The sequence below is a fragment of the Epinephelus fuscoguttatus genome, linkage group LG11, assembly GCF_011397635.1.
Source record: "Epinephelus fuscoguttatus linkage group LG11, E.fuscoguttatus.final_Chr_v1".
Classification (NCBI taxonomy): Eukaryota; Metazoa; Chordata; class Actinopteri; order Perciformes; family Serranidae; genus Epinephelus; species Epinephelus fuscoguttatus.
Genome location: NC_064762.1, coordinates 15,314,786 through 15,329,265, shown reverse-complemented (window position 1 = coordinate 15,329,265; position 14,480 = coordinate 15,314,786). Strand labels below are relative to the sequence as shown.

Sequence of the window (14,480 nt, the reverse complement as noted above, 5' to 3'; positions counted from 1 at the left end):
TGGATTGTAGCCATGACTTGAATTCATCAAGAATTTTCTCCATTTTTGGATTCTTCGTTCACCGTTAAGGGATGTGAGAAAAACAGTGTTCGTCATGAATTTAATGTAACAGGGGGTGAGTAATTGATACACAAGTGGTCCTTTGGGGGATGAAGTATTCCTTTAATGTCATTTGTATATAACTGCCTATTAGGTGAGAACACACATATTTGTTGCAAACTGTCAAACTAAACTGCCTCTAAGTGAAGACATTAGAAATACATTAGAATGACAAGAATAACCTTAACATTTCAAATGCACCACTTAAGTACCACCCAGAGTACTGTCTAATGACTTTATTCCGCGGTCTGTTATGTATCTCTCCAATTACAGTCACTTTCCTCAAAACATAATAAGTCTGTGCTGCCTCTTCAAAGCTCCCCTATGAATAACTCGCCTAAGTGGATGTTACACAAGGTGGATATAAAAATAGTGATGTGTAGAGGGAGTAACACAGACGCTAAATCCAGCCTGTTCCATTAGATAATCCTCTAACAGAGAAGCCAGTGACAGGAATCATAAAATACTGAAATATACTGCAAGACTGAATTCAGAAGTAGTATCTTGTTTCTGATGACTCCGAAGAATGTTATTTTTCCCAGACTATAAGGGCCTGGTTTCATTGTTCGACTGTCCTCCCTGATTCAAAGGGAGGATTTTTTAATCATGCGGTTTCTCCTGTTAGATAATACACCTGTCCTATCAAAGCGTTCGTGTAGCCATAACATACTCTAGCACGCTGTGACCGTGTCATATTTCATTACGTCTTGTCTTGGTGATAAAAGGAGTGTCAGCTGTTCCTCCTTTCCCTGTATATTAATTCCTGTCTTGCATGCAGGAAAAAGCAGACGCCTGGTCTAGTTTAGATCAACTTGATTTGAGCTTCCCAGCTACCTTGCGTTCTTACAGCAGTGTTTCTCAGGGGCATAGGTATGACTGTGTAGGATATCCTGTCCTGACTCACATGTAGACAGAGCATACTTTCCTTCATCCGGTTACAAACTGCAGGTGAGGAGTGTTGGGATTTAGGTTGATGGATGGATAGTTTGCATGTCAGTGTACAGTACAGGTCCCCAGAAGACACAGCTGCAGGAAGACATGCCATTTGTGCAAAAGCCCCATCACGCATACAAAGAACATATAAGTGGTGTTGGTTTTATGCTTTTCTTGTTTATTTCTTTTTTGTTGTTGTTAAAATTGGGCCTAGAGAGTTTGAAGGTCCAGTGTGTGGGATTTAGGGACATCTATTAGCATGGTAGGCTATGAAATGGGCTGTGAAAGATTCATAACTAACTCTTATTAGTTTAGAATCACCTGAAATTAGGGGTCATTGTGTTTTTGTAAACATAGAATGAAGGTGTTTTCACACCTGCCCCGTTTGGTTCGGTTTAGTTGAACTCAAGTTCATTTGCCCCCTAACTGCGGTTCGTTTGGGCAGGTGTGAACACAGCAATCACGCTCAGGTGTGCACCAAAACAATCGGACTGAGACTTTCTTGAAGAGGTGGCCTTGGTCCGGCGACCTCGATCCGAACCAACTGCAGTCACATGACACATTGTTTGGGTTAAACATGAGCATGTTACAGTCCTGGAGGATTATTAATGTGCACCTCCTCCTGTACTGCCTTAATATGCACATTCAGCACATCCAATGCATCAAAACATTGTTTTCTAGTTGGAGCCGCGCCTCGTTTTCAAACTGTATGGTTTGACTAAAATGAGCAATGACAGCAATATAGTCCACGATGAGCAGCGCTAAAATCAACCTGCGTAGTTGTCCCTCCATTGTGACATTAGAAAGTGTCACATTTATCTTCAAGTGTACTCTTCTTCAACGTTTGGTTTACTTCCTGGATTTTTCCCACATGGAAATTCTGACCAATCAAGAGCAGCTTTCTCGCACTAAGCATTTTATCTGGTCTGTTTATAAATGCTGCCGTGAGAACATGTGCACCAAAATTAGTCCCTGATTCAGACCAAAGCAAGACAGCTCTAGGTCTGAAAGCAGCCTGAGTTGTTATATCTACATATGGAATAGGTCGTCTTCCTTGGTGTCCGCCATGTTGTTCTACAGTAGCCCAGAATGGACAAACCAAATACTGGCTCTAGATAGAGCTGCAGTAGTTCTCCTACGCGCTTGGCACACTGAGAAGTTTCAGCTCCGCAACCTAACTGCTAGATGGACTAAATCCCACACACTGGACCTTTAAATATGAATGAAGAAAATGTAACCACCTCTCACCACTGCTCGCCTCATCCCTGTCATGATATATTAAATAATAAATATTTTTGGTTTGACATTAGATTTGTTCAAATATTTTGGAGCATCCCAAAAAAATCAGAGTAGAATCATTAAAGACATAGTTTAACATTTTGGGAAATAAGTAGTGAGACTGAGAGGTGTTGATAGACAGATTTTGTTACCTTTGGACACAGCCAGGTTAGTTCTTTTCCACTGCTTCCAGTCTTTGGCCTTGTTCAGACTTCAGCCCAAATCTGTTTTTGGTATATCCTGATTGATTTAGAAAGTCTGGGCAGCAAAAAAAAAAATGCAAACATTTTTGCAGTTTGGATCCAAACCACATTTAGAGGTGGTTCGAAATGTGATTCCAATTGGATTGTTGCAACGCAACACACAACAAATTTGGTCTGGTGCGATGTAGGTAATTCTGCAATGCGACTTAGCATTTAGCTACATAGTTACTGATACCGACGTCACTACCAGAGCAACCCATGCAGATAGGCTGGTGTTGTCTGGACACAAAAATCTGATCTGATCACTTGCAGACAACAGTGCTGACAGTCTGTCTTAAAGATCTTGATTGAGAAACAAATCTGATTTGCCTGCAGTCTGAATTTAGCCTTTATGCTAAGCTAGCTTAGCTGTAGCTTCATATTTACCATAAGGACATGAGAGTGTTATTGATCTTCTTATCGTAATCACAGGGAGCAGGCGTTTAAGCTTATTTTTATTATATGTGCCAATAGTGTGTATTTATCTGGACAGTTAATTTTAATGCAGAATTGGTAAGTTTTGAGTATTTTTGAGTCCGTTAATATGATAAGAGGCCTAAAAGCAACGACGAAATATTCCTTTTCACCTAAAAGCCCAAGTATTGATGTTTTTATGACTCTGGCTGCACACAGCATCCACTAGCCAGCAGCAACATGGCGAGAGAAGGTAGTGGAAATGGAAACAGCACAGTGCGTGCTCCCGTTTTTACTGTGTCCCAGTTAGTGGCCTCATTAGGAGTAGTCCCGGGGCCCAAGTTAGCCTGAAATAAGCCCCAAATATTGCTCTGCCTCTGCACAGCTTTCTAGAGATCATGCAGGGTTGCTTCAGGCTTGGTGTGAAGGTGGAAACAAATCTTTACGTGCAGCACTGACATGCAGAAGGGAGGGGGGGGGGATGACAAAAGAGAATCAATAGTGCTGACTCTGCAGCAGGCTCTGGCCCCGGACCAGACAGATACAAACTCATCTGAGCCCAGAGGAAGGGTGTGTGTGTGTGTGTGTGTGTGTGTGTGTGTGTGTGTGTGTGTGTGTGTGTGTGTGTGTGGAGAAAAGACGCAGAGGAAGCAGTCGGTTGTCCAAGGCAAACAGGAAGGCCTCACTTCCACAGGTGCAGCTTTTGTGTGTCTGACAGGAGGGATGATAAGAAGGAAGGTGGGGTCACTAACGGGGCGCTTTGAGTCCGCATATGATGAGGGCGGTCTTTTTCGCCAGAGGTTTCTTGGCTTCAGAAGTCGGGCCGAGCCGGGAGGAGATAAGTCAGTCAAAGCAGCAAAGCTTTAGCTGTTTGGTTTGGCTGGGCACCTGAGCCGATGAAATAATGCTGCAGAGAATCAATCTCCTTCCTCCTCCTTGTCAGCTCTCTTCTAGGATGCATCATCTGCCAAGAGGCAGATTTACTGATCTGGTTGTTAGCAGAGATTTTGCAGTTAGGTTTCAGAATTCATCCGCACCCCCCAAAAAAGCCCTTGTGTGAGAAGACAGAGCTGTAACTTAACTTCTCTTTCATGCAGACTCTAAATAACTGAGATTGATTCCTGTTTGCTAATGTGCCTTTGATCTTAACGTTCTCAAATGTGGAAAAAATAAACTCTCAGAAACACACTCCCCACTTTTCTCTCTCATCATGACCCTAAATAAACTGGAGTCATGTCAGCGTTTGAAGAGTGCTGACTTCCGAGGTGAAAGATGAACTCTTTAAGATGCAAAAGGAAGTGGTCCCACCTCTGCGTCTGCGCCACTAATGGACTGAACTCTTTCCAGCGCCCGCCTGGTCGAGCTGGCACCGGACACGAGTGGAACAGCAGGATCAGACCTTTCCATCACTGCACGATCCCCGCAGACCAGCCAAGGCCCGCAGTTTCTGTCAGAGCGGCCAACTCTCCGCAGGCCGCTTTATTAAATGACGCCCAATTAGTTTCTGATGGTCACAGCTCGCTTGTGCTTAATGGAGCGAGGGCTAAAATGAAAGCCGGGGACCCTTTTATGTACGAGCCAAGTTCACGGTCAAGTCAGTCCTCAGTGTTTTTCCTTTGAGTTAGAAAATTAAATCATCTAAGAAATATCTCGCAGTTGTTGTGTTTTTTTTTCCACAAACGTGCCTGTCAGGAAGATTAATCTCAGCATAAATCTGGCCGTGTCCTTAATCCACAGTTTTAACATTCATTTGCTAATCTGAAGATTTTCTCAAGCAGCTGTGCTCTCTTTTCTGCACTTCTCACCACCTCTGAAACTCACCAAAGCGCCTCATGATGAAATGGGCTGGATATCTGTGTCGTCCTACTTTGAGTTCCTGCTCCATTTTTGGCTTTTGGCTATTTATGCCCCGGACCTTCTGTTGCCCGTGTGTTTGTATGTTTCAACGTTTAGCGAAGCCAGTTGATCTGAAAATGATGGAAGGAAGTTGTCCATCTGGCTCGCAGTTGAACTTTGATGTATTCAAACATGTGACATGAACCAAATAACAACTTGTCCTCGCGTGTGACTTTGTGAAATGTTTCCTTCAAGACCACAGCCTTATATTTATAAATCCCAGTTGCTCCCTGTTAATATTTATAATCCAAACACATCTTTTTCTAATTAACTTGTGTGTTTTTCCTTATCTTTGTGTGACCTCTGCACAGTGTCATTAATTCTCTGTTACTTCTGTTTTTCAGGAACAAGAAGAAAACAAAAGTGCGACTAGTTGGCCAGAATACTACATTGATCAGCTCAATTCAATGGCAGCTGTAAGTAAAAACATAAACTGTATTTACTCTCTTTATTGCATATAAAAATGGTCACGAAAAGTCCTGGAAGAACAACCTGTTTTCTGTTTGACATTTTCTTACCCTATTCAAGAGTCCAAGGTTGTAAAACCCAGACAAATCTGTGAGTTTGGGCTATAGAAATACATCTTGACAACTTTCAACTGAATGAAGCTAGCAGTGATCTAACAAATAAGAAAGTTTGCAATTAATATACTTAATAAAGGATTTTTTTATTCTCCGGAAATGTGTTTTCCATGTTACCAGTACATCACTGGAAACCGATAAATGTAGCTTTATTTTGGCTGTGAATTGTCTCTCAGAGCTGAGTGCACCAGCTCGGTATATCAAAGTAGGTCTTAAATCTTATGCCGGTTTCAAATGTACACTAAGTGCACCAAGTCTGACTGACCACAGTCAAAGCTGCGCCTTGGTCTGATGCACGTGCGCGTGAAAACATGTGAAGCAATGATTGTTGCCAGTCAACACACTCCTATCCAAAGCGCACTTTAACTGTCCAGCATGCCCAGTGGGTTTGTCTCATAGACTGTACATAAAGATGGACAACACATCTCCACTTCCCCCCACTGTACAAAAATGAAGCCAAAATATCCGGGATATTGGTGCAGCCATCCTGCACCGGTGACGTCATTTGGAGCCAGAGTCTGTGCAGTAGCGATCTCCTGGGTATCGAGTTCCCGCACAATCACCTGTCAGACCAATAATGAGCAGCACCATTGCTCACAGGCACACACAGCTGTCAATCATGACATATAAACCTCTTTTTATAGCATCAAATAACTAATTAAAATCAAACTTTGTCAAAAAAGACAGTTGAATAAATATCAGCGTCATGAGAGCTACCCAAAATGACAGAAACCATCTTTGTGAAAAACTTATTTGACATGTACTTTGAGTCTTCAGTTTGGCCCATGTCCCATCTGCTAACGTGGAGGGGGCGGGGTTTATGACCTACACTGCAGCCAGCCACTCAGGGGGCGATCAAGATCTTTTTGGCTTCACTTTTGGGGAGCTATTATGTCGTCCATCTTTATTTACGGTCCGTTACAACTAGTTAGTACACTCATCTCCAGACTTAGATCTTCACCATGTTGAATTTGTTGTTAAACAGAGAAAGACGCTCCTCGCCCTGGAGAAAGAAGACGAGGAAGAGAGGAACAAAACCATAGAGAGCTTGAAGACGGCTCTGAGGACACAACCAATGAGGTGGACTAATACTTCCTTTATCTCACTCTGTCCTGTCTTTTACATATAATGTCATCCATCGTCACATCTGCTTTCATTTAACCTTCTCTCACCTTGTCTGTCACTCTTTCTTAGTTGCTCACAACATTATGTAAATGAGTCCTTGAAGAAGTGAGCACCTGTAAAGGTCACTGCAGTGTTGGTTGAAGGTTTTACATTGACGTGAATGTGCATTAAAGCATTTCTATTTCAGGATCCTGAGCTCTTCACTGCACTTAAAAAGCAAATGTCCTGAGTTGCTTATTACATTTCTTGAGGATGATTCAGTTATAGCACAAGGAAACAGAGAGACAAGACACACATACATTTAGATATTTTGCATGTGATACTGCAGCTTAATTCAAGGACATTTGTTTTCATTAAACCTGGTTTTGCCAAACTAATATGATTCCTGTGCTCGTTTTCCTCTCAGGTTCGTGACCCGTTTTATCGACTTGGACGGCCTCACATGTATCCTGAACTTCCTGAAGAGCATGGACTACGAGACCACGGAGTCGCAGATCCACACGTCTCTGATTGGGTGCATCAAAGCTCTGATGAACAACTCGCAGGGCCGCGCCCACGTCCTCTCGCACTCCGAGAGCATCAACATCATCGCTCAGAGCCTGGCCACAGAGAACATCAAGACTAAGGTGGCAGTGCTGGAAATCATGGGCGCTGTGTGTCTAGTGCCCGGCGGACACAAAAAGATCCTGGAGGCCATGCTGCACTACCAACGCTTTGCCTGCGAGAGGACAAGATTTCAGGTGGGTGGGAGAAAGTCAAGTGCACAGTTTTGCAGATAGATAAAGTTGTTTAAAAGGCAACATGGTGTGAAGGTACTTAATGTAACTGTAATAACCTGTCATCCCACAGACACTTATTAACGATCTGGACCGGAGTACGGGGCGATACAGAGATGAGGTCAACCTGAAAACAGCCATCATGTCCTTTATAAACGCTGTGCTGAGTCAAGGAGCTGGAGAGGTGATTTATATACATGAGACAGCTTTTACGCCTCTCTTACGCTTGAAGGTCATCGTGTCCCTCTGCAACTCATTTAAGACTCTTTAAAACATTGTGTGCATCCTTTTTATTGCTTTTCTCCCCTAAAACAGACAAGTTTGGAATTCCGTATCCACCTACGATATGAGTTTCTCATGTTGGGGATCCAACCTGTGATCGATAAGCTACGCTCTCATGAAAACTCCACATTAGACAGGTGAGGTGGAACGGAGAAAAAGGTAGTGTCTCAACCTCTGACAGAAGTAATCTGCACCAGAGGAGTGTCAGTCAGTGTTTATTGACAGCTGTTTCTTATCCAAAAAACACAATCACACCTCGTACTGTTAATTTGCAACAACAACTACCCAGGTAGAGGTAAAGGTAGGCATCAAAATACTACCTAGAGAGAAAAAGTATTCACGAAAAAATGAAAAGTAAAAACACCAGCAGTCTTTAATTTGATGTGGATATGACTGGAATGATCTCAACCACAGATGGCCTTCCTCAGGTAAAGAATACCCTCGTCACTTTTCCATTGTCACTCTTGGTCGCACCAAGTAAAGCCATGCTGCACTAATTTGTGTTAACATTGTCAGTTTACACGCGCTGTGCCACGCCAAGCTGTGCCGTAGATGGACCTTCTCTGGAGTAGGTCCAAAAGCCGGGTGGCCCGCCCTCAAGTGGGTGGTGGTGATGTCTCGCTGACCACAGCCAACTCCCGATACAATATTCCCAGTCTGTATCCCTGATGTGATTTTCATTTGGCAAAAAATCAGCAAAGCATGTGCATGTTCATATTAGACTGTGCCTGTCATGTTAAACAGTAAATATAAGGAGTGTCAACATGTTACAGTGTTCTTCATCTTCTATCACTCCAGTATAAATGTCCCAGCTCCCACCACACACAGCCACAAATCAAGTGTGACCCCCAACGTCCTAATCCAGCTATCTTTAATCACATAAAGACAATCAGATTAGAGAAGTGGCCAAATCAGTCTCTTATCTTACTGACAGTCTCATATCAGATGACTCACTGAGGCTAATTTGGAGATAGTGCTGTGATGATTCATCATTAATGGCCCTCTAAATACAGGTGTGTTCACTTCAACCAATAGCTGTGGTTGAAACATTACATCAGGCATGTCCACATAAAATGAAAGCAAAATGCATACTGCTTGAACACTGTTAGCTTAATAGTTAGGCCTACATTATGGCAGAAAACAGGAGTAGTTTTTAAGCATGATGTATCGTGTGTATATGTTATTAAACTTATAAACATTAACACAACAGACACACTTACTGTCAGGTGAGTGTCAGTGCGGTTCTCTGATGTACTGACTTCAGACCAGTGTTCACAGCTGGAGCCCTCTGCACTGAGTGCTGTTAATTTGTCTGTAAATATCCGCTGCTAGCATTATTTGAAAGCCATAGTAGCTTCAGTTATCATGCTGCTTAAAATAGAGTCACGGAGGCGTGGCTTTGATAGGATAACAGAGCACCAGTAGACCTGGGACCAGCTGACCACTTGTCTCTTAACAGAGTGTAAATGTATGCATAAAATAATAAATAAATAAAGGTAGTTTGATGAAAGTATCCAAATGTAACAAAGTAAAAGTAATATTTTTTAAAAAAATCTACTCAGGCAAGTGAAAAGTATGCTGCATTAAAACGACTACATGTAACCATGAGACATCAGATGAGATCTGTCCTTCAGATGATGTATTTGATTGTGTATTTCATCTATGCTTTCCAGAGAGATCTTTCTAAATTTCTAATCCAGTCCTCTCACCCTCTCAGGCATTTAGACTACTTTGAGATGCTGCGGAACGAGGATGAGCTGGCTTTGGCAAAACGCTTTGAGATGGTAAGATAAAAAAAATGACATTAGTCTTACATAATTTATGACTGTAAAATATTCAGCAGGAGATACTCATACAGTTGTTGTTGTTGCATTTCTTCTCCTCCAGGTACACATAGACACCAAAAGTGCCACCCAAGTTTTCGATCTCATCCGCAAGAAGATGAACCACACTGATGCACACCCGCACTTTATGTCTGTCCTGCATCACTGCCTCCTCATGCCGCGTGAGTGTTTCCTTCAATTGTTTATAAGTGGGCTGCACACTATGAAACCTTAAGGCAAACACTGTCGCACAGAATACAGTTCACAGTCTTTTGTGCTGACTCAAAACTGGTGAGTCTACAATATCCTGAAATATAATGAGGCTCCAAAGAAGGTGGTATTATTACTCCCACACAACACACAGAACATCTGTACCTCCTGGTTTCTGGCCAGACAGATAAGGATGTTGACTTTGTGCAGATTAGTCAGTCCGCAAATTGAATAAGCACATTCCCTGCCAAACTGAATACTCTGCTAGCTCAAAGTCGGTGACTGCTGTGGTTTTGTTACCCTATTTTTAAAGCATCAAGTCTGATTATAATTTGCCAGTTTTCCCATCTCAATTGACTTGAAAACAAAGAGCCACCATCTTCCCTTTTTAAGTGGCTTTTTAACGAGACCCCCCTCAGTCACTTTCTTTAGGCATTAAGAGTGTAATTAACACTTCAGCCTTGAATACAGAAGCTGTGGTCAAGAGTTAATAAAGTGCCTGTGATGGTACTTAAAGGTATACTCTGCAGGGATTGTCGTTAAGTCCTATCAAACACCGCATTCGAGCCTGGCACCTCCTCCATACACCACTTACTCACACACACACACACACACACATACACACACACACTGCAAGGTACTATTGTAGGAGCATTACATTTGTTGTAATGTCGCACACCCACAGAAATGCAGCTCAGCCTTGCGTTCAGTTTTTCCCAGTGGCCACTCACGGTATTGCAGCAAAACAATCTTCTGTGGCCCAAAGATCATTTTCCCCATAGTACAAAATTATAAAAGAGACATCTGTAAAACTGTTGATAGGACACCTTGAACTGCAAACAAAGTCAATATGGCTCTTGCTATTATGAATTTTTAATCCATTGAGGTTTTATATTTGTAAAACTTTGCTCAAGCTGAGAAAAGTGATTTAAAACTTTGTGACAATGTGAAGTCTATGGGCTGATTGAGACCTTGTGGGCGGAGCCAGCGGGAGAAATACTAGTGCACATATTCAGTGGGCTTCATACCCCGAAAGTTACCCAGAAGCTAGAAACTTCTTCAGTGTGTGTGCCAGATGAATAATTATCTTTGGACTGAATAGGCGCCATCTTGAGGCCCAGTATCCAGATTTAATAATACTGTAAAACCTCTATTAAAAGCGAAGTCCCAATTATATGCACAGTCCCTTTTACGAGCCTGGTGTAGCTACATATTTTGACAAATAAAGACCTGTCTTAATTAGAGGCCTGGTCTGGTTGCTAAGCAGGTCATTTTTGTAGAAGTTCTTTGCATGTATAAAAGCAGGTTGTTGGCTACCTCAAATTATGTGTCTATTCCTTGATTACCCTGTAAGTTATTCATATTCCTTTGGTCTGTAAGGGTCCTTAGATCAAAAGAAGTTTTCACAAAAATAAATCCAAGTTATGAATGTTGTTTTAACAGGATAAGGTGGTGACGTATCGGCATGTCGGGTGCAGTAACTTACCCTGATGTATTATCTGAAACCTATTTTTTATACAAGTAATATTCATACTGGTTTAAATAAACAGTTTGGTCGTTTTTCCCGATTTTTGCTGAGCAACAGTTTTGTGTGAATTAAAGGCCTGTCCCAAATACAGGCCTGTTGATTTCAGTGATTGAAGCAAATGATAGCCTGGGCTACTAATTGAAGTTTAACGTTACATCCATTTTTAAAAGACAATACTTTAGCAAGCTAACTAAGCTAACCACCAGCACCTACCTGTCCAACAGAAAACAGGCCAACTGTGCGTCGCTGTTCATCCCCATCCTCTTATTCAGTGCATGCCAGTTCAAGTGAAAGTGAAAGCCAACCTCAGATTCACTTTTGTTTCAGAGCAAATGTCATTGGCGTGGCATTTCGATGCACAATTTTTCCAGAGCTGCATCCGCAATTTTTAATTTCCTCTTGGATGCGTGCTGGTACTACCTGATTGAGTCCTGACCTCACCTGCGTGCTGTCATTGGCTAGAAGCTAAAAATAACCACTGCCAAAAGGTTGCAGCAGGTTGTTTTTTTGTAGGAAAATCCTGTAAAGTTTAAATAGGAAGAGGAATCAGAAAAATATCCATGAAGATGATGTGATGCACTGAACATTTATCACGGTAAAGTAACAGGATGCCTTCTCACTGTAATGCAGTGTGTGTGTGTGTGTGTGTGTGTGTTTAAAAGGTTTTAAACTAAATAACAAGTCAACAGTAAACACGTGTTGCCTTGTTGTAACCTGTAATTATCCTGCCTCTCTTTGGCTCCTCAGTTATGAGCAGTTACAGACCTATTTTAGAAAATCAGTTCAGCAGTTGCTGTGAGGCACTAATGGAGACACTAATCCTGATGACTGATTCCAGCTGGCTGATGAGACACTCTTCCTCTCTTTCTCCTCAGATAAGAGAAGTGGTAACACGGTGCAGTACTGGCTGCTGTTGGATCGTATCGTCCAGCAGATGGTCTTGCAAAACGACAAAGGCCACGACCCCGACGTCACGCCACTGGAGAATTTTAACGTGAAGAACGTTGTCCGGATGTGAGTCCTCTGATTTCCTCTGAGACAGACTGAGTGACTGCATGGAGCAGATTACTCGGCTGCCGGATTGAAGAATGTAGAACAATGTTGTGTTTTATGAGGAGTGGAAAAAAACCAAACCATGTGCTCGACAGTGTTGGCTCAAAAATAGCTTCCCTTTTATGTTGAGACAAACAATGAGTGGAGTTGTTCACTGTAGGTAATTATGTGTCATCCTCTCTGCAGGCTGGTTAATGAAAACGAGGTCAAACAGTGGAAAGAGCAGGCAGAGAAAATGAGGAAAGGTTTGTACGACTCTAAATGACTTTCCTGAAATAGAAAACGTTTGTTAATTAAAATCATATTTTTAGTAAAGTCATGATTTGATGAACACGTCGCTGTGGCTTCTCATCACAGAGCACCACGAGCTGCAGCAGAAGTTTGAGAAGAAGGAGCGTGAGTGTGACGCAAAGACTCAGGAGAAGGAGGACATGATGCAGACGCTCAACAAGATGAAAGAGAAGCTGGAAAAGGAGTCCAACGAGCACAAGAATGTCAAACAGCAAGTGGCCGAACTCACTACCCGACTGCATGAGCTCAGCACCGTACGTCGTCCTTTATACTCTACTACAGTTTACAAAACACAGTTGTACATAATCATCTCACACAGCACCTTCTCTCACTTCCATCTCATTGCATATTGATAGGAAAGCTATATTTACATGAGTGAAGAGGAATCTAATGTAAGATGAGGAGGAAACTAATAAGAAAATGTAAAAAAAGTTATGCGTTAAAAAACATGCTACACAAAAGCCCCGTTTCCACCAAATACTTTCAGTATGGTACCTTTGGAACCAAAAGTAACCCTTCAGACATGGTACCTAGATCCTAGAGTTTCCACTGCAAACAGTACCCTAAAATGTGGCTGGGGTTGTTGTCACTCACTGCTCCGTCCAGCACTCACTGTATTTCCACATCAGTGGTGACACAGAGGAAGGTCTGCACCTCGTTTATCGTCCACAGAACGAGGCTCGAAATGAGCCTCAAAACCAGCCACAACTCAGCCCTGAGCAGAGTGAGCGTCCTCTACTGACCAATTAGTCTGAGTGGGCGGAAGTTTGCTGCAGAGATCAGCCTCTCATTGGGCAGAACGAGCCACCCGCTGAAGTCCCGCCCTACCACCTCCGGTTGTGTAGCAGTTTTCAACCGTTTTCAACACGTCCTTTACTAACTTTTGCGGTGTTTGATCTTGCGGGGATGTAGCCATTTTTCTGCCATGGTTTCGCGTCCTGTAGCCGATATTTTTGTGGGCATGTTACACCAAAACCTGTTTCCCCCCGGCAATATTTTTGCAAGCGCACCGTTGCTGTGGCACTGCCCAGAAGGATTGTGATTGGTTGAAAGAAGTACAAGCAGCCGCGGTGTTTTTTTCTCCAATCTCAAAGTGAGAGTCGGCCCAGCCAGACCTTTCTTTTCTTGAGAAAGGTCTGGTGAGCGAGACTACCATCCACAACTTTTCACAGTGGAAACGAAAAAAAGCGCACCGTTGCTGTGGCACTGCCCAGAAGGATTGTGATTGGTTGAAAGAAGTACAAGCAGCCGCGGTGTTTTTTTCTCCAATCTCAAAGTGAGAGTCGGCCCAGCCAGACCTTTCTTTTCTTGAGAAAGGTCTGGTGAGCGAGACTACCATCCACAACTTTTCACAGTGGAAACGAAAAAAAGCGCACCGAACTGACCGTACCGTACTGCTTGGTGGAAACGAGGCTAAAAAGTAATGAAAGTATTCAACTCCTAAACACTGGTATTCTGGGACAGTGGTTCCCACCCTTGTCACAGGTGACCTTTGAATTTTAGCAGCAGGAATAAAAGCTCTGATCAGGCACAAAAATCAGGTCCGACCCATTTTGGGCCCAATGCAGATTAAAAGCACAAATTCCTACTGTAAAATTATATATATATATATATTTTTTTACATATAATAACATGTTTTGTTTTAAATTAAAACATTAATTACAAGGGCTGACGTGTCCCTTCGCACCACTTCTCCCTCCTCTCTTCCTTCTGTCATTTCAATAGTCTGCCGTCTTTTGCACGACAGGTTTGACAGAGCTTGCTGCGCCCTTTGGTGCATCTAGTGTGCACAGGGCTGTTCAGATGATGATCACAGCTCTTCGCTGCATGTTACACACACACTGTCACACTGCTTAGGAGGCAGAAGCAAGCACTGCCAAGAAGCTTTGCAGTCTGTCACTCCTTTTTCTGCCCCTCTCCTGTGCGTGCTTTACCTCCTTCCTCAAGTT

The 14,480-nt window shown here is 42.7% G+C and overlaps 1 protein-coding gene across 3 annotated transcripts in view; it reads left to right on the top strand.

Moving 5' to 3' along the window:
- LOC125896769 (disheveled-associated activator of morphogenesis 1-like) overlaps positions 1–14,480 on the top strand; it is a 75,723-nt gene that overhangs the window by 49,463 nt on the left and 11,780 nt on the right. For all 3 annotated transcript variants that reach the window (XM_049589630.1, XM_049589631.1, XM_049589629.1), the window contains exons 4-13: positions 5,207–5,278; positions 6,429–6,523; positions 6,975–7,308; positions 7,418–7,528; positions 7,660–7,763; positions 9,344–9,410; positions 9,514–9,631; positions 12,063–12,201; positions 12,427–12,485; positions 12,598–12,785. In XM_049589630.1, the coding sequence (XP_049445587.1) occupies positions 5,207–5,278; positions 6,429–6,523; positions 6,975–7,308; positions 7,418–7,528; positions 7,660–7,763; positions 9,344–9,410; positions 9,514–9,631; positions 12,063–12,201; positions 12,427–12,485; positions 12,598–12,785 (1,287 nt within the window). The remainder of the gene's footprint in view (positions 1–5,206; positions 5,279–6,428; positions 6,524–6,974; positions 7,309–7,417; positions 7,529–7,659; positions 7,764–9,343; positions 9,411–9,513; positions 9,632–12,062; positions 12,202–12,426; positions 12,486–12,597; positions 12,786–14,480) is intronic.